Source organism: Anguilla anguilla, chromosome 7 (genome assembly GCF_013347855.1).
Source record: "Anguilla anguilla isolate fAngAng1 chromosome 7, fAngAng1.pri, whole genome shotgun sequence".
Classification (NCBI taxonomy): domain Eukaryota; kingdom Metazoa; phylum Chordata; class Actinopteri; order Anguilliformes; family Anguillidae; genus Anguilla; species Anguilla anguilla.
In genome coordinates this window covers 17,820,104-17,843,963 of record NC_049207.1, presented here as the reverse complement: position 1 = coordinate 17,843,963, position 23,860 = coordinate 17,820,104, and the positions used below count along the sequence as shown (strand labels likewise).

At 45.6% G+C, this 23,860-nt stretch overlaps 2 protein-coding genes across 6 annotated transcripts in view; one reads left to right on the top strand and one right to left on the bottom strand.

Annotated features, from left to right (window-relative positions):
• The window catches only part of wnt5b (wingless-type MMTV integration site family, member 5b), a 71,342-nt gene that overhangs the window by 30,301 nt on the left and 17,181 nt on the right, over positions 1-23,860 (top strand). The window contains exon 1 of one of the 5 annotated variants that reach the window (XM_035426656.1): positions 20,775-20,832. The exons of the other annotated variants lie outside the window; for them this stretch is intronic. Coding sequence (XP_035282547.1) covers positions 20,806-20,832 — 27 coding nt within the window. The 5' untranslated portion in view covers positions 20,775-20,805. Of the gene's footprint in view, positions 1-20,774; positions 20,833-23,860 lie in introns of those variants that run through there. 5 annotated transcript variants of the gene reach the window in all.
• Positions 8,301-11,144, bottom strand: LOC118232079 (F-box/LRR-repeat protein 14). The gene has a single exon (XM_035426655.1). The coding sequence runs from the start codon at positions 10,644-10,646 to the stop codon at positions 9,444-9,446; it is 1,203 nt and encodes a 400-aa protein (XP_035282546.1). The 5' UTR covers positions 10,647-11,144; the 3' UTR covers positions 8,301-9,443.

The following is a 23,860-nucleotide window of genomic DNA, read 5'->3' as shown; positions in this document are numbered from 1 at the left end:
TTGGCCTGTTCCAGGGGCCGTGTGAATTCCCTGCTCGGCTGGGGTTTAATGGAAATCTTGTGTTGTCACTGCAGCAACGGCAGCAAGTGTATGTATTTCAGATGTATTGACATCAATGCGGTAAACGGGGGTCATTTGAAGGCTTGCTCTTCCTGGATGTTACCCCCCTCCCTCTCCATCTCTCTCTTTCTGAGCAGGGAGCAGAGAAGTGGACTGCTCTATACTCCAGCTCCTTACTCAAGGATGGTGCTGTCTAGATCAGATCGTCGTTGGGCAGGTTTTTTTTAACACCATCAGTGTCTGCGCCACAACCCTTTCGCCCTGCTGCTCCCACAATGCAACTGCGTGCCGAAAATAATTACAGTCACAATACTGGAAACATCGAGAGCGCTTTGATCTTGGTCCAAGATCCTCCACTGGCATCCTATAGGATTTCTGTGCTGTGTTTGTCAAACTGCCCTTTCTTTTGGGCGGGTTCTCCAGCCTCCAGCTTCGTTCCGCGGGCCCCAAAATAAAAATGACGGGAGCCCCCCCCCCTCAAGTCAGAGGCAGCAGGGGTACAGAATTGGGGGAGGGGGGTGGAATTCTCCTTCAAAAATGGACGTGACACGACACGTATAGCCGAGCGACGGAAGCGGAGGCACAAAGACGAGCCTCGGAGAACCGAGGGAGAGAGAGAGAGAGAGAGAGAGAGAGGGGGAGAGAGAGAGAGAGAGAGAGAGAGAGAGAGAGAGAGAGTGAGAGAGAGAGAGAGAGGGGGAGAGAGAGAGAGAGTGAGAGAGAGAGAGAGAGAGAGAGGGAGAGAGAGAGAGAGAGAGAGAGTGAGAGAGAGAGAGAGAGAGTGAGAGAGAGAGAGAGAGAGAGAGAGAGAGAGAGAGAGAGACGAGGAACAAAAAAAAAGAGTGAGAGAGCGAGGCTCATCCTCTGAATAGCGGGCGGCGATAGCGTCAGGCACTTTATAAATTTCCCGGGGCTGGCTCGGGCAGCAGCCTTGAGCGGGGAGCCGCTCGGCTTCTCCGCGGCGCCGTGTCACGGATCAGAGCCGTAAATCTCCGGGAGGAAGCGCAGCCTCCCCGTCCCGCTCGGACCGAGCCCGGGGGGGGAGGGGGGGGGAACGGCTGCTCCTAACGTCCCAAGGTTGTCTCTCCTCTCTGACTCGCAAACCTCCGATGCGCTCGGCTTTTTTATTTAGACCTCTGGCATTTGTCGTTGGGCGCGGCGGCCATGTTGTTTTTCATACCACGCGGCCTCCTCCCGCCGGCCTCCTCCCACCTCCCGCTGGCCTCCTCCCGCCGGCCTCGTCCCACCTCCCGCTGGCCTCCTCCCGCCGGCCTCGTCCCACCTCCCGCTGGCCTCCCAGCTCTCCCGAAACCTCCCACTCGAAAAAGGCTCCTGAGCCTCTAACGTGTGCCGCCATGTTTTAACAGTTTTTCCCCTGGATTTTTAGCAACTGTTTTTTTCCCTTCAAACATCAAATTGGCCTAATCCATTTCTGGCAGAATGTTAGGGTGTTATATAATTAAAAAATTTACACGCCACATCTGCAGTTATTCAACCAATCGTGCAACTTTTTCGAACAATCTGTCTTAGCCTGTTCCTTAGTGCATCGGTCAACCTACACCTTAGGTCTAAACTGCTGATTACCAGCCAGGCTAGTGTGTTTGTTTGTGTGTGTGTGTGTGTGTGTGTGTGTGTGTGCATGCTCTGAGAAGATGTGAGGCAAAAACAGCTCATGAATATGCATGGCAGCAGCCATGAGCACATCAAAGAAAAAAAATCCTATAGCCTGGTCGAGCTCTGCGTGTGTCTGAGTCATGGTGAGCTGAGATGTCGGTTCTGGCTCCTGTCTCCGGCGTGATGGGGATACTGCAGATCGCAGGGCTGTGCTAATGCCATTAGGAGCTGGAGTGCAGTGACAGCGCCGGGTATTAATGACGTCCATGCAGCATTACTGCCCTGTTTTTGCATGGAATGGAAAGTCTTCGCCAGCCTCTGGTTGAAATTCACCGTCTTACCCCGTCTCAGCTGAGGCAGAGTATTTCACACGCCTGTCATTACAACGCTAACGTGCGCCCTGGAGAATAACCCGCTGTGTGCGCCAGAGTAGCTTGTGAGAGAGGTGAGACAGCCGTCCCGATCTGCTGACTTCACGGGAATATTTATGTCCACACCCTCCAGACACTCGGTGAGACCGGGAGGGTGACATCCGACGCAGTTTTTATAGCGTGCTACAGGAGAGCCGAAGGATGTGCTGGTTTTGTGTTCACCTTCAAATCAGCAGCCATATTAGTACAAAGGATCCATTTGTGGTGAGTTTACTGAGTGATCAGCTGCTTCAGCTGATCAAGTAGCTACTCGGTAATGATGGAAACCAGCAGGACTATGATGCTATTCACACTCTCCTTTGTGGTATTACACAGAGATATCAGCAGTCAGCTTTACACTCATGTGCCACTTATAGCCATTGTACAAATGAAAAATGTTTGTTATACTGTGCTTAATTCAGAAACAGTTTTATTACTCTTAATGTTGATATAAATAATTATAGCACTTCACATACTTATCCTATGCCACCAATTTAGCAGCAAAGAAGAAAAGACATTTAGTCCCATTTAAAAATATTTGGAAAGACAAAATCTTTCCACAGGAGAGAGAGAGGGGGTGGGGTGGGGGGAAACTCAATTGGACTAAAAGGCCTTTTTTCTTCTACTTCTTCTCCCCTCGTTTGCGAGCTGCAGCCTGTATTGAGCGCTTCACTCGAGGGAGTGCTGTACTAAACTTGATCCAACCGCTCTATTTGTCTGAATGCCCCAGAGACCTGCTCACTTCCTGTTGTGTAATGTTGCCTTTTCCACTCTCTCTGCTCCATTATGGGGCTCGGCCTACAACACAGAGGGAGATGGAGGAGAGAAAAAAAAACAACATTCTCCTGGCACACGGCACATTCCTTTCTCTCTCTCTCTCTCCCTTTTTAACATGTTGGTGTCCAGTACTCCCCTCCCTCTTGTTTTCTAGAAACTTCTACACGAAGTGGAATGTTTCCCTCCACCCAGCCCAACCATACAATTTGGCCTAAAATGGAAATAGTTGTGAAACCAAACTCTTAACTGTTGGGGTCTGCCGTTTCGTTCACCGATACACAGTTTAGGTATTTTACATCCCAAAGACGGGCTCGTCTATTTCTCTGCAGACTTAAAAAAAATAATTATAGACAACAGCTATAAAAAGCAAAGTCAACTTTCAGTCGATGTAGTGGAATATGGTCAAGTGGAATATGATCAATAGTTACCCATATTCAACTAGAGTTGACCATGCTGAAGAGTTGGCCTTTTTTTGGTACAGCAGTAGTCTTGAATTCAGTCCAATCCAATTAAAACAGGTGTTTAACACCATTCCTTAGCTGTGAGGGGCTGTTGTCATGCTGGCAGACACTGCTGCAGAGTCTTTATGGAGATGAGATCAGACGCTTGTGTAGCAGAACTCCTCCCTCAGTCCGTCATCCATCACTCTGCCCTCCCCCCTTCTCTCCTTCCTCTGTTCATCAACCCTGAACACACACACGCACACACACACAATTCAGCCCCCACTCCCCCCTCTCTACCACCCACACACACACACACACACACACACAATTCAGCCCCCACTCCCCCCTCTCTACCACCCACACACACACACACACACACACACACACACACACACACACACACAATGAAGCGGACAGGTACTCCTGTTTCCAAATCCTTCACCTGCCTCCCACACACACACTGTGTGCGGTCCCATTTTCACAATGCTTGTGCGCCACTCCATCTCTGAAAAACTCTCACACACAAATGCACAAAGAGCATAGTCTCACACACACACACAGCATACAGTGTCCTCCACACACACAGTTTACAGTCTCCTCCATATATATATATACACACACACACGCACACACACACACAAAATACAGTCTCTCCCCCATACACACACACACACACACACACAGCATACAGTCTCCTCCACACACACACACAGAATAGTCTCCCCCATACACACAGACACAGCATACAGTCTCCTCCGTGCACACGCACACACACACACACACACACAGCATACAGTCTCCTCCACGCACACACACACACACACACACACACACTGCGCAGTATCTTATCTCCCTCCACTACGCGCGCGGTGGGCAGCCTCCACTCTTGGCACAGGCCTGGTGTCTAACATACGGCCAGCGTCTGCGTTCCCCTCAGCCACCTGCTGCACTCCCAACCCCCCCAGAGCGCCCCGCTCCCGGCCTCCTGGCTGACAGAGGAGGGCCCAGCCAAGGAGGTCCTCTGATGAAATGCCTCAGTAATCACCAAAATCCCTCAGTCCTGCATCACGTACACACACCGCCACAACAAAAAACTAACGTGTAGTTATTTTAACACCTTTGCGATATTCAAATATCATTCAAGGAAAAAACATATCTTTTTTAAAGATATTCTATGTGTAATTTCAGGAGAGTTTTGAGCCATGTAGTGGGAAGGCCAGGTAAAGTGTGCAGTGCTGCTAGCGAGCGGTAGGACTTCACCCACTACTCCAGCATCGGCTCGGACGCCAAATCTGCCCTCTTAACCGAAGAGCAGCTCTGCGAGAGCAAGCTGTGGCGGTGGAGTCAGGCTGTCTTTTTATTTAAATTTGTCAAGTTGTGCGAACTGCAAACCCCCATATTTAGGCCCATTCCCCACCCGCCCAGCATGCGCACCAGCGGTGTACAATTACAAGCAGTCCGAAAGAGGGACCAGCCGCAGAGCAGGAGGACCTGTCACCAATGCAGCAAAGCACAGACTGTACAGAAATCCCTTATAGCCACAGCTTCTTTTAAAGGCAGAAACCTCGCACTGCTGTACTGTGACAAGGCCAGACCTACTGGAAAATAAACCCTTACATCAGCCGGTCTACAGGAGAGAGTGCCTGCTGTTTTATTCAGTTTGTTTGTGTGTGCGTGCGTGTGAATGTGGCCGAGCCCATGTAATTATATATGCGTTTGGGTGTGTGAGTGAGAGCCGTGTGTGTGTGCCCGCTCGCGGGGAGTGTTTTGACAGCTTGGAGCGGTTTTAATGGCGAGGCAGCAGAAGGCCCCCCTCCCTGCGCGTGAGGAGAGGGGCAAGGTGAGGCCCCAGTGGGCTGCCCCTCACAGCCACGGGGCAGACAGCTTGGGTTTCCCAGCCAAGCCCGGGACTCGCGCTCCTCAGGCAGGGGCAACAGGGCTCCAGCCAGACAGGCTCTCCACCGCCTGAAAATTAGCGTCCCCGCGCGCACCGCGTTACAAAAAGGCGCAAGAACGCAACTGCCGTACGAACACCCAGAAAACGAGGGTCGCCGCGCGCGGCGCGTAGCTGAGCATTCTCAGAACGGAGGCAGGCCGGGGGAAAAATAATGTCATCAAAAGCTACGCGGCAGGCGCGGAGCAACCTCAGAGGACCGTTTCACCAGATGTCATTTTTTCCCCCCCGTTCCTTTTTACATCCCTCCGTAGCGTCGGCAGACAGCGCGATCGATATGAAGCCGTCAGTCGAAGGCTTCGCGCGGCCCGCGGAGGCCGACAGGCGATACAGCTGTTCCCCAGCACAGCTGTTCCCCTCAGAGGGGAGAGGAGAGGCCCGGAGCCCAGCCCCGGCTAGGACGGCGCCGCCGACGGCTTCTCCTCCCGGACGATTATCCCCCGTTAATCAGCCTCGCCTCCACAAACCGTTTCCTTAAGAGTGCGCTTTACAATTAGGACAGTTAAAGAAGGATCGTTTAACATAACTGATTATATGTTGCCGGTAACCAGTGTGCTGATAAGGAAATCACACGCAAGCACATACACCAAAGACACGAGATAAACAACTGGAAAAGTGTGTGCGCGCCACTCAAAAAAGTGTCGGAAGTAACAGTAACTGAACACATTTACACCTTCTGGTGCAAACCCCAGCTATGTGTACACTGACATGCATTTTGGTTTGGGTATCAAAGTTGCATTTCAAAGGCAAAATGAACCCCAAATGCATCAACCTAAGCCAACTTTAATTTTACTCGAGTGTACTTTTTGTACAAGTAGTGCTCTACATGCAGCTCTCGCTGTGGGTAGATATCTTTTTCTCAAAATATCACTTCAGTATGAAGATCCTTTTTTGGGGCGACCGAGGGATCTCTGGTGCTCTCAATAGTCCTGAACAAATAGCACAAACTCTTCACATTCCCTGTCAGTATACTTCATTTTTTTTAAAAATTCTTGGAAAATTAAACGCAAAATGAAATTGTAAAAAGATTCTTGGTATTGCAACTAACTTCGTTAATTTAACATTCAGCCGATACAATATCTTTTATGTACACCTGACAACTTGTGAAGCAATTAAGAGGCATACCTGTTCCTAACAAACAGGAAGTCAGTTTCTGGAGAAGCACTAAACAGGAGTAGGTCTCCGTAAAGACATACAATAAGGAAACCATTTGGCCTTGTCTTTCTGATTCAGACAGGACTTTATCACTGCCAACTGAGTTTCTGCAGTTCAAAGTTAAACCATGACTCACAAATTCCTTGGTATTTTCCATCAATGTGTGGCAGACCTTAAGGAAAAACACCTTTCCCCCGCCCTTCCATTTCTCAGGAATGGAAGTTAAATTATACATGATTTCATATTCCTTTTTTTTATTAAATCCTGGTTTAATTTAAACAGCTTTGTTATATTTGCCAGATTTTGGGTTGGGACTGTGCAATTAAACTCATAAAGCACAAAGGACTGTAAAATAGCCATGGGTGCTAGGAGATAAAGATCTTTCACACACACCTCCCCACTCTCCCTCCCCCAGGAAAAAAAAAAAACTTCAAAGGGCTGTACTGTAACTTTGTAGCACCTTGCTGCTAAAATAGCTAGTGAGGAGACTAGCACACTGCTGCCAATACGCCAACTGCTATTAAAAGACTTGGATTCATAACGCAAATGACAAAATGCTGATATTTTACTGGCGAAAGGAAGTGCACGTTAAAATATTCCAAGAATGTGGAGGAGTTGTGCTATGTAGGAAGCAATTAACACTTCAACTGTAAACTGCCTACAGGATTAGTTTTTGACCCAAGAGTTTAAAAGACCCAATTTGTTCCTCAAAACAAGAGCCCAAAACATCAGTTCAAAAAATATTAAAACACACCCTAAACAACTAGTCAGCATTTAGGTCAAAATATAAAACTGGGATACTTTACAGAATAGGAAAAAAACTAACTTCTGGTGGCACCGTTACATTTGTGGAATATTGACCTTGTGTGATTTGTTTTGCAAGAATCGTGTCTTTATTTAAAAAGAAATCCTGATTCCTCAACGCAATTCACAGGGAGTGCCTGTCTGAACGGTTACTCAATGTCCTGCTTAACAGGACGAACAGAAGTATCTCAAAAGTATACAGCTCAACCTCCCTCCTGACGGACACTTGGCCAATATGAAGGGGAGGGAGAGAGGGAAAAAAGAACAAATTCCTCTCTCCCTGTTGGGAGGAAACTCCCACCCCTTTTTTCCTCATTTCTCCACCCTGCTGGATGGAAGAGGGGGAGTGAGAAAAGAGAGCTTAAATGCTTTGAATGATGGTGAAGAATGTTAAAAAGTGTCTGTGTGTGGGGAAGGGGGGTTGCTGGTGGGTATGGGGGAGTGGGGGGTTTGAAAACTCCCAGGGGACCCCCATCTCACAGATCTGGTATGCGTGACTGAGCATGGAGAAGAAACATCTAAACCTGGCTTCTTAACTTGAAGCAACAATGGCAACTGCTTAGACCCGGGCATTTTAACATAGGAGGCATTCATTTTAACTTCCCTGTCCATCCTGACACATTTGAATCAGGAGGGTTCATATGAAGACTGTATAATTTATTTGTTTTTTTTAGACAATAAATATTTTACTGAAGACCTATTCAGGCGGTTTCGCAAATGAGAAAGTCGCGCAAACCGTTTCATTAAAGCCACTCAGTATGTGGCTTGCATCCCTTGGTAAAAAATAATAAATAAATAAAAATGACAAGCCTACAAGATGTGCCTTTCAACCATTCTATAATTTTTGGCAGTGTGTAAACTTCCAGTAGGCATTTTCTGAATATAATGCCTTTTCCGAGTACACTCAATAAAAACTTAGCACGCTATTTTTGCGTACAGCGGCAAAAACATTTTTACATTCCTGTATTAACTTGTGTTTCTCAGGATAATATAATATTTTGCAGTGAAACCGTAAATCTAGTCGTTTGTTCTGTTTTTCCACAAAAATATCAAGTCAAACAATGGAAGTAAAAACAAGAAGCCTTTTTTCCTCCAAAACACTTCATCCTCCCCATCTTTATTATATAAATATCAACTTTCATGTTTACCGTAAGAATATAAAACAATTTAATTTGGATTTTTTTTTCTTACAAATACACACACAGTACATTTGAACACAGTAGCTTTTCAGCAGGACTCGATAGATGTTGCAGGTCGATACATCATGTTACACAGGCCTGACACGCATTCGCTTGTTACCCACGAAAAAAAATCAATCTTTTTTTGCATCCTCCTTTATTTTAAATGTTGATTTTTTTCCCCCAAACTCAGATATTCCGCCAATGAATGAATTTGCTTATCGTAAGAAGGAAGCAAATCAGAATGTTTGATACAGCGGAATTAGTCTTGAGCGAGAAACATTTGAAACGGGGTAGCCTATCTGTTAAAAAGGAAATCACTTCAATTTGAAGTACGACGCTCTGAATTACAGCTATTAATTTTCAAATCTGCTTACATAAGCATAAATACACCAGCTGAAGGACGCCTTACTCAAAGCTTGAACCCCGGGCTTTGAGGCCCGTAAGTTGCGCTAAAACAAAACAAAAAACGTATTTTGTATTTCCCCCCAATTCTGTATTTTGTCCGTCTTTGCATAAACTTGGTTTAATCCGAACTAAGAACACTGGGTTTGAAACACTTACGTTTCTATAACTGATAAGAATGTGGAGGAAATTTAACAAAGATAGTTAAAAACCCATTCTTTTCCCCGTTCTCTATAGAAAGAGGCAGTGGGGGAGGGGATATTTTCCTAGGCACAATTTGTCTCCCATTTATTTCTTCTAAAGAATACAGATTTTTAAAAATGAATTAACGAGGTAGCCAAGATATTTTAGACGAGATGCTGGGGGAGCATCAAGTAAACATAACATTTGCGACTTTTTAAAAGAATTTAAAAGTTGAGAAACAATGTCTCATGGGACAGAATAGTTTAGAAATTATATATTTAATAATTATTGTTTATTGTGTCTAACGGAATTTAAGTCACAGTTTTATTGTGCATTAAATTGAAAAATATTTAACTATGAAGTTCAGCAAACATTTTTTTTAAATTATGAAAATTCCCCCGCCCACTCACCCCTCCCCCTTTCCTCCCTCCCCTCTGTCTCCCTCTATATCTCACAAGTTTCACCTCACTTTCTCACTTTCGGTCATCTGCCACAGTCCCAGGTTTAAAACTTTAAGGCAGGGAAGCTGCGTTATCCTCTCCAGTCCCCGTTTAGTGATTTTTGTACATCCATAAAGATCGATTCCAGTCAACTGTGTCAAGTGGTCTGCAATGAGCTCAAGTCCTTTGTCTGTAATCCGCACGCACTGGCCAATGTTCAGGGTCCTGAGCTCGTGCATTTGGCGCACCATCCTGTTGATGCCATCGTCACTTATGTGGCAAGAGCACAGGGACAACGATTTCAACTGGTAGAGACCCTGGGCTATGTACGCCAGGCTTTGGTCACCAATCTTGTCGCAAAATGATACGTCCAGTCCCGACAATCTCAGAGTTCCCATAGCCAGATGCATGATGCCCGTATCGCTGATGTTGTCACAAGACCGAAGGTTAAGGCTCCAAAGACTGGTCATGTGGGACAAATGAATCATGCCGGCGTCCGAGATCCCCCCGCAAAAACTTAGGTTGAGAACTTTGAGCTTCGTCAAGCCTTTTGAGATGTGTTTGAGGGAGAGGTCCGTCAACTTTTGACAGTCTTGTAAGGTTAGGTACTCCAAGTTGAGACAACCCTCGGCCGCGCTCCGGGTCATGCCGGCCAGATGCCCGATGCCAACGTCCGACACATGCCGGCAACTGCGAAGGTTGAGACTCTTCAGTCTGTGCAAACCCCACGCAATGAGTAACAGACCCGTGTTGGTGATATTGCTGCACCCGCCAAGTTCCAGTACCTCCAAGTTTTTCAGGTATTGGGCGATTCTGCCCAGGCTGGAGTCGGTGATCTGCTTACAGAGGCTGAGGTTGAGGACCCGCAGGGAAGGGATTTCCTGTACGAAAGCATGCCCCAGGCCGTTATCCGTTAAGTTATAGCAGCCACTAAGATTTAGGCTCTCGATATTCGGCATCCCCTGTATCACGTAGCTCAGGCTGCGCCTAAGGCTGAGGATCTGCACTCTCCTGATTCCCCGGGCCTGAAGGCTGGGGAACAGGGACGGGTTGGCCCTCCTCAGATGTAACTTGGCTTCCACCCCTCGCCAGACCGACTTGTGGTAAGACGCGTCCCTCCAAGCTGTACACACTTGGGCCACTCTGCCTTTGTCCCTCACATCCAAGTAACTGAAAATCATGGCTAAAATTTCCGGGAAGAGACACGAAATGTGCGTCTCCATTTTACACACGCACAAAAAATATTGCGGTTAACCCCAGCCGTTGTTTTTATTTCAAGTATCGTCTATTGGCCAGGCAAAAAATATTTTTTACACCCTTTCCGTTTATCTTTTGATATATTTGAGTAAATCGATCAACTCCGCGCGACCCACGTGATCCGTCTGGGTTGCGCAGTAGGATTCAAATACAAAAAGCCAAAAAAGCTAGTTCCATTGCAAACCTTAACCAAAGGGGGGAAACGCAAGCTACCGCTCAGACAGCACAACCCATTTTGTCTTCAGCAAATCCTTCTCGGTCACCCGGGGGATCCAAACGGTCGTACATTTTCAAAAAGATCTTTAAAAATACTCGTTCTAGGCTTGTAGGCAAAAATCCGGGCCGGGTCGAACGTCTCTTCCTAATGCAATCGCGAAAAGAGAAAGGTTTCGGTTTGTCTTTGCGCTCTGCTCGCACGCATTGCCAAGCCGAGGGGCTTCCTGCTGCCTTTGTCTGATCTTTTCAAACTGACTTGGCAGGGCCGCCAGCACCGCGTCGCTGCGGGTGAAAAAACGGATACAAAAAAGGATAGAGTAATCTCTTTGTGAAAAATAAAAATGTAATCAGAAGCCGTATTTATAAAAGTTGTATCACAATCCACAGCGGTCTGCCCAATCGTTTTAAACAAAGGTAATTGTACTAAAACGAGTTCGGTAAGGTTTGAACTCCCCCTCTTTCTAAAACGGTAATGGTTTTGCCCAGCTCAGCTGGAACAGTAAGAATAGTTCCCCTGGAAACCAACTTCTTACAATTCAGTTCACTTTACCCTTAACCCCTTAATTGTCGAGATAAATCCATTGCTTTTTGTTTTGGTGATTTATGTTGAGTGTAATGCTAAATTGTTGTTTTTCAATGCTTTACCGTTGCAAAACACGAGATTTATGGCATCCCAATTGACAATTGTTCTGTTTATGTTTTTAAATACAATCTTTAAGTTACAACGTTCGTCAGGTAGGCCCTAAGTAGTTTCTACTTTATTTGCCTGACCTAGATAGTAGCCTAACATCTGTGATGTTGCACGAATATTTGGTTTTACATGCGATGTTTCAAGACGGGAGCATGGGAGCATGCACACCAGGTTACTATAGTCAGTTCAGTTTAATCCTTACTATCAGGAAAGCATTAAGAAATTATTTTGATAGTGATTATTAGTATTATTGTTAAATTATCCATTATATTCAAATTGCGAGTTTTAAGGGGTTGTAGCCTAATTCTGTTTAACGATTATCTTTGGAGGGTTTGCCTACAACCTGCGAGGGTGCCAGCAAGCAGCTTGCTTATTTCTACACCCAAGAAATGTTTAGGATTTCATTAGATTTATGATTGTAATTATTTATCATTGTTCATCAATTAATGTAAATTATTTTAAAATACCCCTGGTAATGGTGCACCAACCTATTTATAGTCTCCAAGTTTTGTGAAATATTCCCTGTACGCTTACTAAAACACACAAGAGAAAATATAGTGTGGAATGTGCCGAAACTGAACAGGGCATATACAGTCCCAAAGTCTGATAGCACAAGTACCCATCACAAATGATGAAAACTAAGATCAGTGGTAGTGTTACTGTTCCTCTGTTTTAACTGTGTCAGTTAGTTGATTTGGAGGCATACCCAGTGCATTTCAGCATTGGTTTGAAACAAAGCAATGTTCTTTAAAGATCTGTGAACACCCCACAACACATTCTCTCTCGCTCTCTGATACTGTGGGTGTATTTTGGGTTAAAAATTGATCCTAGTGGGAGACAGAACAGCAGCCAAACTTATTGCATAACAACAAGAGAACAAAAAAAGAAATAAAATTACCACCTTTTGGAAGTTATGTTTTTTAAGTTCTCTCAACATATAAAGATCTTAATCTACATTTGAAAGATTTTCTGTGTTTTTTTTGGATATTTTGATCTTTTTCTGTTGGGTGTTTGCATGGATGCAGTTAAATTTGTCACTCATTTTTTATTCATGTAGGTCTACTGCTCTCTGTCAGCTTTATGTAGTTTTGTCCCAGGTCATAAGATGATGGTCTGATGGAGTATTAATTTCCCTTCAGTTCGCTGTGTCACTAGCAGTGTCATGAAACTTTGCATTACACTGCCACATTAATGCCAACAACATGAATAATTTGAAGTATTATTACAAGTAAAAAGTATATTATTATAAAAATAATGATAATAATAATAATAGCAATTCAATGTATTTGTCCAGATAATTTAAAACGTATATATGTAATTTTCCCATTGCTATCATGGTTCAATTGTAGTGGACATATCCATCTGTCTCTATCTCTATTTTGCTGTCTGTATTATTTATCCCTCTATCCTTAGTCAAATCGATACACTGTCTTACACACTAGAAAGTTTTCATAAAAATGTCCAAAAGGGAAGATAAGACAGAAGTGCAATACCCACAAAATAAAAACAAAGTCTTAACAAGCCAGTTTCTGCCTATCCCAATAAATTACTTTTGAAAAACACAGCATAAACACTTTTTTTCTACACGGCGGATGAATCCGTGGCATATGAGGATGCTGTTACTTCAAGGCCTTCCTCTGCATACAGAAGGCAGAATATTGGCAATTGTTAGTTGATATGACAGGAGAGCATTCGCAGAAATTGCTGGAGTGTGGCAGAAGCGCGGAGGAAGGGAGAAGACGAGCTGCACAAACACATCAGTGTTTACCGGGGAAAATGCAACGCAGCATTACTGACAGCACCAATCCTCTTCCTCTCGCTCCCCCTTTTCCATCAAACAACAGCGGCAACAAAATCAACATGGGTGAAGAAGGAGTCTCCCCCTTTTTACCACACCAATGTGAAAAATAGAACCTCTCTGTTTTGTTGTTTCTTTGCATATTATAGGATTACACTACACCTCTAATTTATTTAATTGTTGCCCCATACCCCTTACACACATAAACTGGCAGCTACACACACACATGCACGCACACAGATATGCACACATGTTCTCTCCTCCTTTGTCTGCCGCACACAAGCACACATAGCTGGCAGCCACGCATACACTCACACACACGCACACACACGCACACACACGTACACGCACACACGCTGGCAGTGAGATCAGCCCTGTGCTGTCAGCTGGGATGCTGGCGCCTGGATGTGCAGTCAATCCTAACACTTAGTGTGTGAGAGGCTGAGAGCTTTGTGACAGGGCGGTTCGGCCCGGGTCCTCGCCGTGGCCCGTCTGACAGCGCCGCCACTCACTCCAGCTCTCCGCTGCTCCCGAAGCAGCCCCGCTGGTCCTGCTGGCTCGACTCCTCCACAAAATAATGAGAGAGAGAGGGAGAGAGAGAGAGAGAGAGGGAGGGAAAGCGGGCGACAGAGAGACAGAACTGGAAGGACAAGTGCTACATGCAAATCTGAAGGTGTAGAAAAAGGCAGCTAAAACGCCTGTCATGTGATGCGATGTGCTGATTCAGGAGAGGGTGATAATTGGATAATTGCATGCCGTGGAGTTGTGCTGATAACTGTGCTCCAGGGTTTGGTTTCCTAGGAGATGTGCTGTACCGTGTGCGTGTGTGTGTGTGTGTGTGTGTGTGTGTCAGCTTGCCAATGAAAGCAGACGCCTTGCATTGTAGGTAGATTAAAAGATGTACTTTTAATGTCAGCGCTGTTAATGCCTGTGTTTTTTCACATGATTCTTTTGTACGGAAAGGATGGGATGAGATATTCTGGATGCAGCAGTGGACACAAAGTGGTGGTGATACACTACGGTACAGGATATGCCCGTCTGATGTGGAGACCTGGTTTGGATGGGGTATTGGAGTAGCCCCTTGACATCCCCATCTATTCAAATCAAGCAGAGCCACAGCCCCAGTTGGGCCCTGTGAGGGGATCGCTGGGAAGTAGCCCCTCTGCTCGTTAAACTAGCACAGTAATGTAATAACTGTTGGGCATATGGGGAATACTGTAGGAAATAACTGCAGTGCATGTAGGGATACTGTAGGAAATAACTGCAGTGCATGTAGGGATACTGTAGGATATAACTGCTGTGCATGTAGAGATACTCTAGGATATAACTGCTGTGCATGTAGAGATACTGTAGGAAACAAGTGCTGTGTATATGGGGAATACTATAGGGAAATAACAGCTGTGCACATAGGAAATACTATTGGAAATAACGGCTCTGTGCATTCTGAATACTGTAGAAAATAACTGCTGTGCGTATGAGGAATACTGTGGGGACCTGGAAATGATCCAGTTTTGTCTCCTCTAAATTAATAAGCGCTTCCAAGATGTGTGGATTTGTATTCTGAAATCATACTTTTAGACAGTGCCCTTCCAAGCTACGTTCTACTGCTTCAACCCTACCTTAAACCCTGAAATGAGTGCACCAAAGATCATATAAGAGCTGAAAGGCCAAGCTGGTCCTGGATGGGCAATCTTACTCCGAGGTGATTCGTGAACATGTGTCCTGACCTGAAGGTGGCAGTATCTCAGTGGATAGACAGCATGCGGGGGCCCCTCAGAGTTCACCTGTACCCAGGAGTGTGGCACACAGTCAGCGCTGTACCAACGAAAAGAGGCTCTCTGAAAGAGGGCATGAAACACGGATCATAACCCCGCAGTGCATCTCATCAGCCAAGGGAAAACAACAATACCTGCATTTAATGTGGAGAAGTTTGATAAATACTGGAGTCGTGCTGGTGATACACACACGCACGCACGCACGCACGCACACGTTCACACATGCAGACAGACAGGATGACACATACACACACACAGCATGTAAACAATGAGGCAGAATGAGTGGTTTACGCGCTCAATGGTGGGTGGGTATGTAATCACGAGTAATGGTCAGTCAGTTGAAAGATATGAAAGCCTGTTGAAGCCATCGTCTATTGGACTACAGCATTTATTTTGTGAGCAGGCTATGACAAACAGATAGAGAGCAGTAAAGATAGTGAGAGATAGACATACAGAAAGAGAGAGGGAAAACTGCAGCACGGTGAAGGACCTGGACCTGCTAGGCTGGAAGGCTGTCGAAACTGCACTCTGCAAACAAGTGGAGGAGTCAAGGGCAAGCGAGCTGTGAGAAATACGCCTGTGAGCCGCTCACCCAATGCCCTCTCGTGGCGACGGTTACGCCCAGGACTGGCTCCAGCCCGGAGCGCCGACTGGCTCCCTGCCTCGCTCGCCCGACGGGAGCCTTGCCCCTCTCTCTCTCTCGCTGCATTCCCGCTCTGTGGAGGGAAAACACTCGTCAGACTCCCTGGCCTAATTAGCTCAGCTTGTTCTCTGACAGACATACTGATGGCTTTCTCTCAGTTATGGTCTTACTCAGCTTTAAATCTTTAGGGTTTAATGGTCAGTGTCTTCAAGCACTGTTGTTCCCAGTTCTCGTTTAGGGCCTGATTTACTAAGACCTTCAGCATACGACTGCAAAACCTTTTAGCATACGCAAAACTAATAACACAACCAATGATTGGTGCAGAGCAAATGCCGTGACTAATCATTGGTCAGGTTATTGGTTTTGCTTGTGCTATAAGGGTTTGCGCATGCTAAAGGCCTTAGTAAATCAGGCACTTAATGTTTTTCCTAGCTATTGTGTGGTTCTTGCTAGGTGTGTTATTGGTTGGTGTCTATATTAGTCAGACTATCTGTATGACAGTGACTTTCTCAAGGACTGCATGGTTCCCTGTTCAGTTGCTCCATTCAGGGCGATGGTGTTTTGGCAAATGCCGATTAAGCGAATAATTGTGTCTCATAATGGAGCTGTGAGAGTGGCTCGGGGAAGGGCTCGTTCTGTCCCTGGAGCTGTCATCTCTGTTTGCCACATGAACTCTGCTCTTTGGTCCATGACCCTCGAGTGGAGCCAGGGTGTGTTGCCAGTAACTAAAAATTAACTGCCATTATACTGCATGTGTCTGCTTTCTGTGCCTTCCCGCTGTATTTGAATGTACACATATAAAATCAGTTTGTGTGTGTGCGTATGTGTGTTTGTGTGTGTGTGTATGTATGTATGTGTGTGTGTGTGTGCTGGTTTATTTTTGGTTGAAGCAGCTCTGGAGCTGTCAAGAAATATCTTCTTTAAGCATCACAGTTCTTCACAAGAGAGGAGGGAAGAGAGGGAAAAAAACAGGCCCGCAGTTCCTGCTGCTGGGGTGGAGAGACAGCGCTGCTGGTGACGGAGCCACAAACATCTATACAGCTCTCAATCAGAGTAATGAAAATGTAAATAATTGATATAGCCCTGCTGGAGTACATTGTTTGCATTTGAATTAAACATTATAAGCAGGCACACTGCTTGAAAAAAATGACTAGACGTAAATAGCAGGATATGCAAACAAGTACAAAATTAAATTGCGCAGAGGCCTTTCTGTTTTTTTAAAAACTGGTTCAATAATGATCTCTGCCCTCTCATCGTTCTTGTGAGGCTTCTCTCTCTCTTGCTCCATCTTTGAGCCTTTCTTCAGAGAAAGTTAGCAGTGTCTCCGATACAGGTCAGGTTATTCAATCCAGGGTGGAATCGCCAAGCGTTCCAGGAAGTGTTAATCAGGCCAGGCCAACAGAGAATCCTCCTGCAGCTCCTAACTCCTCCCCTCACCGTGGTGTGTGTGTGTTTGAGCGGGAACTGTGTGTGTGTGTGTGTGTGTGTTTGTGTCTGTGTGTATTCCCTAGCACTGGCTTGGATCCCCAAACACTAAAGTAGTTTTTTCGCCTCCATTATTTCTGCTTTTCCATTGTGGAACTCACTTTTGATGTTTCGCTTGCTCCTGCGGTCTTGTCTCCGATCCAGAACTGCTTGGTGGTCTCAGGGTGACATGAGCCCTGCAGACCCCCTGCATGGGGGTGGGGGGTTGGGGGTGTAATCTGGAGACAGTGGGGCGCAGCTGAAAGGGGGACTGGAGCTCCGGGCATGGGACTGATGGGCAGCCAGCATAGATGGTGCCAGGGGCAGAACGGGCAGTGTGCCCAGTCCTGCTGCCTCCCCCACTGGCTGCCTGGGTGAGACCCCCCCCCCCCCCCACCCTCACCCTCACCCCCGCGGCCCCTCTATTGCCCAGCAATGGGGGGGGGGAGCACAGCTTGGAAAGGAAATAAAGGGTAGATTGAGAAGCTCGTTCTCTGTTACCGCTGCACAGATCCAATCAGGTTGACCTATATGTCCTGAAAGGAACACACTGCAGTGGCTGCGGGTGAGCAAATGGTCCTCCTCATATCATACTGTAAGACTGCCTGCTTGTGTGTGTGTGTGTGATTGTGAGTTTGCCATTATGTATCTATATCCAGGTACTTCTTGATTGAGAGACTGAGTTGAGTATGTCTGTGTATTTTGAGTAGGGGACTGAAGGAATTGGTGTATGTATGCATGAATGTGCTTTTCTGCATATCACTATGTATGTGAATGCGTCTGTCATTTTGAGTGTGTGATTGTAGTGTAAATGAGTGGGCTAAAGTGAAAGTGGGCGTGTGTTGGTGAGTGCTTGAATTTGTGGGTGACTGAATGAATTAGTGAGCGAGGGAATGGCTGAGTGATTCCCTGTATCCCAGCCCGGCCTGGCCTGCGGCACCATGATCTCTTTAGCTGTAGTGCCTGGCTCACATTACACCCAGGGTCCCCCAGGAAGACCTCCCCATTAACCAGGCCAGGTCTGTTACATGTGTCTCCAAGGGACGGTGTGCCCAGAATGTGACATTCTGTCCCTCAAAAGTCTGGCACCGTGTACATTTTATTCAGGTCAAAATATCTTGTACTTACGTCCCGACCGGATTTCTGGTGCACGGTGAAAAGTAAGCGATGAGGAAAAATAGTTGCTCCCAAATGCAGTTCCTTCATTTTACGGCCAAAATGAGAATGTTTCAATCGCATGGGTGTCAGGGGTGAAGACCTGCGTGGTCTAATCATCATCCTTTTCACTGCGCTGTAAAATCATCGCTTTCAGGAGCAACCGCTGTGGACGGATGTTATTTCTCCACGAGGGACACTGTTACAAGTCCAGACAAGGAACTCCTTTCTCAGTGGATAAAGCACGTCTGGTCTCTAAACTCTGAAGGGACTGTGTAGCACTTTTTTGTTGTTGTCTCGCTCCCCTTCTTGCAAGCAGCATCAGACTATTTACTGTGTACAAATAGACCCTGAGGGGCTTTTTTTTTTTAAAAAGCACTGGCAATACATCGCCATAATGGAGCAGCGACTGATGCAGCGCCAGTCCGCCCGTCTCTTTCCTGCTCAGTCGCCGGAGAAAGCGTATGGGCACGGGGACGAGCAGCCAGAGGGAGCGCCTCTCCCACTCCTTCACTACTTCACAGCTAGTTCAGCCTGTCTGAGTCATCCACTGCCAGCAATCAGGAGAGAGGGAGGGAGAGAGAGACGGAAGGAGGATGGGAGGGAAAGAGAGAGAGAGGGCGAGGCTGAAAGAGGGAGGAAGAGAGTGGAAGAGGCAGAAAGAGGGAGGGGCTGAGTAAGGATGTGTGGGAAAGTGAAGAGAGGTAGAAGAAAGGAGCGGAGAGAGGGTCATAAGGAACAAGCATGGTGTAAGAAAGTGAGAGGGAGAGGAGAGAGGGGGAAGAATAGGCAAGGAGGGCGAGTGAGGAGGAGGTCAGGGAGTGGGTGAGAAGACGAGGGAGACGAGGAAGAGGAGAGAGGATCGTTCTGGGGCCCATGGGATGAAGAGCACACAGAGTCTGTGTCACCCAAAGAACGAGAACAGCACTGAGATGGTGTGTGAGTTGGGGAGCAAGGGAAGTGCCAGAGAGAAAGAGAGAATGCAGGGGAAGGCGAGGAGGAAGAGAGAAAGGAAAGAGAGGGAGAAAGAGAGCTGTGTGCAGCCCACATGTCTTTGATTTGGGAGTCTGGCTGCTATCTGGGTTAGTCACAGGCAGCAGTCAGAGCAGACTTAGACTTAATGATATACAGCAGGCGCTCGCTCAGACACCTCACCACAGAGATCTGTCAGAGCTGCCATCCCATTGATCTCCCAGCGCCTGCCGCAATGCACCCTGGGACACACAGCTGGCCAACCCTCCCCCCCCCCAGTGGCCCACTCAGCAGCACCCTCACTCTGGACTTTTTGCCCAGTGAATGGGGCAGGGCAGGGTTTGGGTGGAAAGGAGGTGGCGGTGGGCAGAAGTGGACCTGTGAACATTACGACCGTGATAACTGTAAATCCAGTCTGCTACGAGGCTCACACACAGCTGTTTACGGCTTTCCGTCGTATTTTTGCCTGCGCGAGTGTGAAGGGGGTGGCGTACAGCTGTCTTTGTAGCCCATTTTCCTCTTCCATATGGTAATTACGCACGTTCAGATCCAAATTGAAAGGAGCTCTCCTGCTTTTGAGGCTTTTGTCTTTCTTGCTTGAAGTTCTCAGGTGCGGTTTGATTTACATATTTTGCAGGTCCTCTTAGACGGAGTGACTCACATCATAACTTACCCTCCCTCCAACACTGGTGTCCTTTAGTGACATCATCGCCTCCCGTGCCAGCCATTTGCCAGACCAGCATGTAAGGCTGCCTACGGGAGGAAGCCTAACACACAGCTGCTAAGTGAGGCTGGCTTGGCCCTGGCCGTCTTTTTCAGCGTGTTTTATTTATTAAGTAAAATTAGACTGGCTGCTTTCTGAGGCTACGGTCAGGGTTGCTTCTGTCTCCTTGGCCTCATGGAAAATGTCTTCCTCCACCCATAAACTCTTTTTGAGAACAGAGGAAGCTAACTGCCGCAGTTCCAGAATTGGTACTCCAGCTCTGTTTCTCGGTGTGGCCCAACATTCTGAGGGCAAGTGGGAAATGGGCACAGGGACGCTCAGATTCCATACGTTATTCCTATTCAAGCTTTAACCCCCAACACCCCCCCCCAAAATAAAATAAAATAAAATAAAAAATGTTCTGACGTACATTAAAATAAAAGTACAAAAGAATTGTATAGGAAGCCAAGGCTACAATGTCCTTCTAAGGACGCTTTGAGGAGGCTTTGTTCAGTTTTTGGCCTCAGGCCACCACAAGGGCAGAGGTACCTTAACTCTTTCCTCGCCGGAGGCTGATACCCCATAAGTAGCTACGGGGTACGCGACGTCACGCGGCTTAATGAGAGCGTTTCAGTTGTTCATTTTCCGATCTCTGACGACAGACCATTGATTTGCAACTTCCAGTAGTCAGAGAAGATAGGAAACCGTATGGGTGACGTTGACTTTGCTGGATGGGTAGATTACGCTTGTTTTCTACATTTTATCTAACGAATGTCTTTATCAGACCTTTCAGATTAAATGCATAATTATTTTTTTCCTGAAGATTGAATACGATTATATTTTGAAAAATGCATCCGCATTTTAAAGAACAGTCCTCTAAAATATTTTATAGCGAAATCGGATATTATCTTCCTTTATTGGGAGACAAAAGGCTACTTGAACAATAACGGTAATGTTGAAAACGAATGGGCAATGACATAAGCGTGTATTTCAGACATTGCTCTTGGTTTCACAGTTATTGCATCGAACTCCACAGAAAATAATTTCCGGACTAGAGGGTGGATTACTTGCTAGAGTGAGCCCCCTTGTGTTTACCAAGCGAACCACAACTATTTATTTGATCATCGACGCTATCTTTTTATGTAATGATTTTCCACATTTGCAACTCAGTGTTTATATAGCGCGTATTATAGGTACTATTTTCATGTAGCCTATATGCTACAAAATTAAAGTAAATCTGGAATTAAGAGTAAATTACGAATCTACAACATAGGCAATCATTTTTAAGTACACTTTGTGATGTGTTTGAACGTATTTAAGGAATTGCTAAATAAAGGATTTAGATGTTCATGATATTGGCTGTTTCAGGGCATTGCTTTGGGTTTTGCTCAAGAACTCTATCGCAATGCTGTCCTTCAATGTTCAGAAGTTTCCTTTAAGTTTTATATCGCTTCTTAATGACATTTCATTAAAAATATAGTATAATGCAAATGACGGTTGTTCGGTTTTCTTTTAGATGCCTGTTTCCAATTGAAACACATGAGTAGACGCGACGAAAAGGCTAAGTTTTTTTTTTTTTTTTTGTGGTTTGAGTACATACAGCAGAAGTATTCGTTCAGCAGAATGTGTGCATCATTATGCCGCAAGAGGGCAGTGCGTGTCCTTGGACGGCCGATACTTTTTCAGACTGTTCAATTAAAGGGCACATAGAACTGTTTTCATAAAATAAAAATAATGATAATAATAATAATTTCAAGTTGTAATTAATGACATCCAAGCAGCATGTGGCAACACATATTGGATAAATGGTACATGTTCAGCCTCTGTCCCAAAATTTTACATGGTATTCCCTAGCTTAGAGGTCAATTTATATACTAGTTTCATGATGATTAACCATAGCTAAGCCTGTCACATGCCCACTGACAACTGATTGGCTGATGGCTGCCATATTTTTTCTGATATGACTGTATCATTGTGCATCCAATGGCAGACTGACACAAAGACATAGTGCGCAAAGATTCAGCTTGATAGGTCAAGCAATTGAGGAGTTAGAGGCATTTTTACTTGTTTTCCTCTTACAGCACCCCTTATTGGTGAAAGGCCACCTAAATTAGCATGCTGCCTCATAGGCAATCTGTCACGTCTGCCAAGTTTTGTGGTAATCGGAGAAAACATTCACGAGTTACAGCTGTTTTAGTAAAAATGGCCACGACCACAACTGTTTATTAATGTTGTTTTGAAATTTCAACATTTTTTTTGATAATTATTCGACTTCAGGCAATTTGGTTAATGGCCTAGGACAAGTTTGCGAAAGTAGGTTTTGTCAAAAATTCAAAATCTTGGAAAATCAAAATGGTTGCCTGTGTTGTTTCTTGAGGCAAAGTTGTTCATCTTAAGGAGTAGGATCTACTGACGGGAGTTATATGATTTTTCATTAACTATAGCCAAAGATATGCTCTTTGAAAACCTGCATATTTGTTATAGAGCCCTCTAATGGCTGACTAGTCCCAAATTTTAGAAGAAGGTATCAAGTCAAGAAGTCAATATACTCAGTATACGCAAGTTTATGATGATCGTCCATTGCTGAGCCTGTCAAATGGCTGCTGATATCTGATTGGCTGATAGCACCAATGGTTTTTTAGAATATATTTTTCTCATTGATGTGTGATGACCATATTGTTTTGAAAGGTCAGCATTTTTTTGATAATTATTGAGGTTGAGACTCCAGAGATTCTTTCAAGTCTAATATGGTGACAATAAGCCAAATGGCCCCAGGCTAGTTTGCAAAAGTAGGTTTTGCAAAAGAATTTAAAATGGCACATATTGAATTGGGAATATAGGTTTTGTTTGGCATGAGCCAGGGAATCTTGAAGGAAAATAATTTTGATTCTAGACCACACAGCTCAGGAGTTAGGGGTCAAAACATAAATGGTTGCATAAATGGACTGCATTTATATAGCGCTTTTATCCAAAGCGCTTTACAATTGATGCCTCTCATTCGCCAGAGCAGTTAGGGGTTAGGTGTCTTGCTCAAGGACACTTCAACACGCCCAGGCCGGGGTTTGAACCAGCAACCCTCCGACTGCCAGACAACCGCTCTTACCTCCTGAGCCATATCGCCCCATCTGGCCATATCGCCCCATAACAGCGCCACCATCTGGCCACTAGGAATCATTGCCATAACATGAGTAGTGAGGGTTTCGGGAGGGGGGTGGGGGTGGGGGTGGGGAGCATTCTTTTCAAGTTTCATAGCTCTAGGTATTACTGTTTTTGCTGCCCATACTGTTTTAGGTAATAAATATAAAAATTATAATTGAACAAAACCAAAAAAATTATTAGTAATAATAATAATAAGAATGATAATAAATAAATAAACAAAAAGCAGTGCCAGTGCCGATTTTGGCTGGCGGCCCAGAATTGGCTTCGTGTCGCCCAAGGGATGTATGGGTGGGATTCAGTCGGCGGGAATAGCAGATTTCACTGCTCAAGCGACCCCTGTTGGCCGTCGGGGGCCCCGAGCCTTGCTCTCTGCACGTCTGGGTCTCTGCAGCAGGGGCCATATGTGAGCAGGCGACTACATTGTTGGCAAATTGAACATTCCAAATTTGGGTGGGATTAGAGTTGTCAATCCAAAAAAAAGAGAGCATGAAATTAATGTGGCTTTTTCCTTGGTATGATCATGAAATGAAATACAGCAAAATGATCAGTTGTTAATTTTTTGGCAATGGTGACTCTTCATTGTTCCCTGGAGTATTTTCTTAAG

What these genes read in the sequence shown, in the direction of transcription:
- LOC118232079 (XM_035426655.1), bottom strand. Translation starts at nt 10,646, where the DNA reads ATGGAGACGCACATTTCGTGTCTCTTCCCGGAAATTTTAGCCATGATT.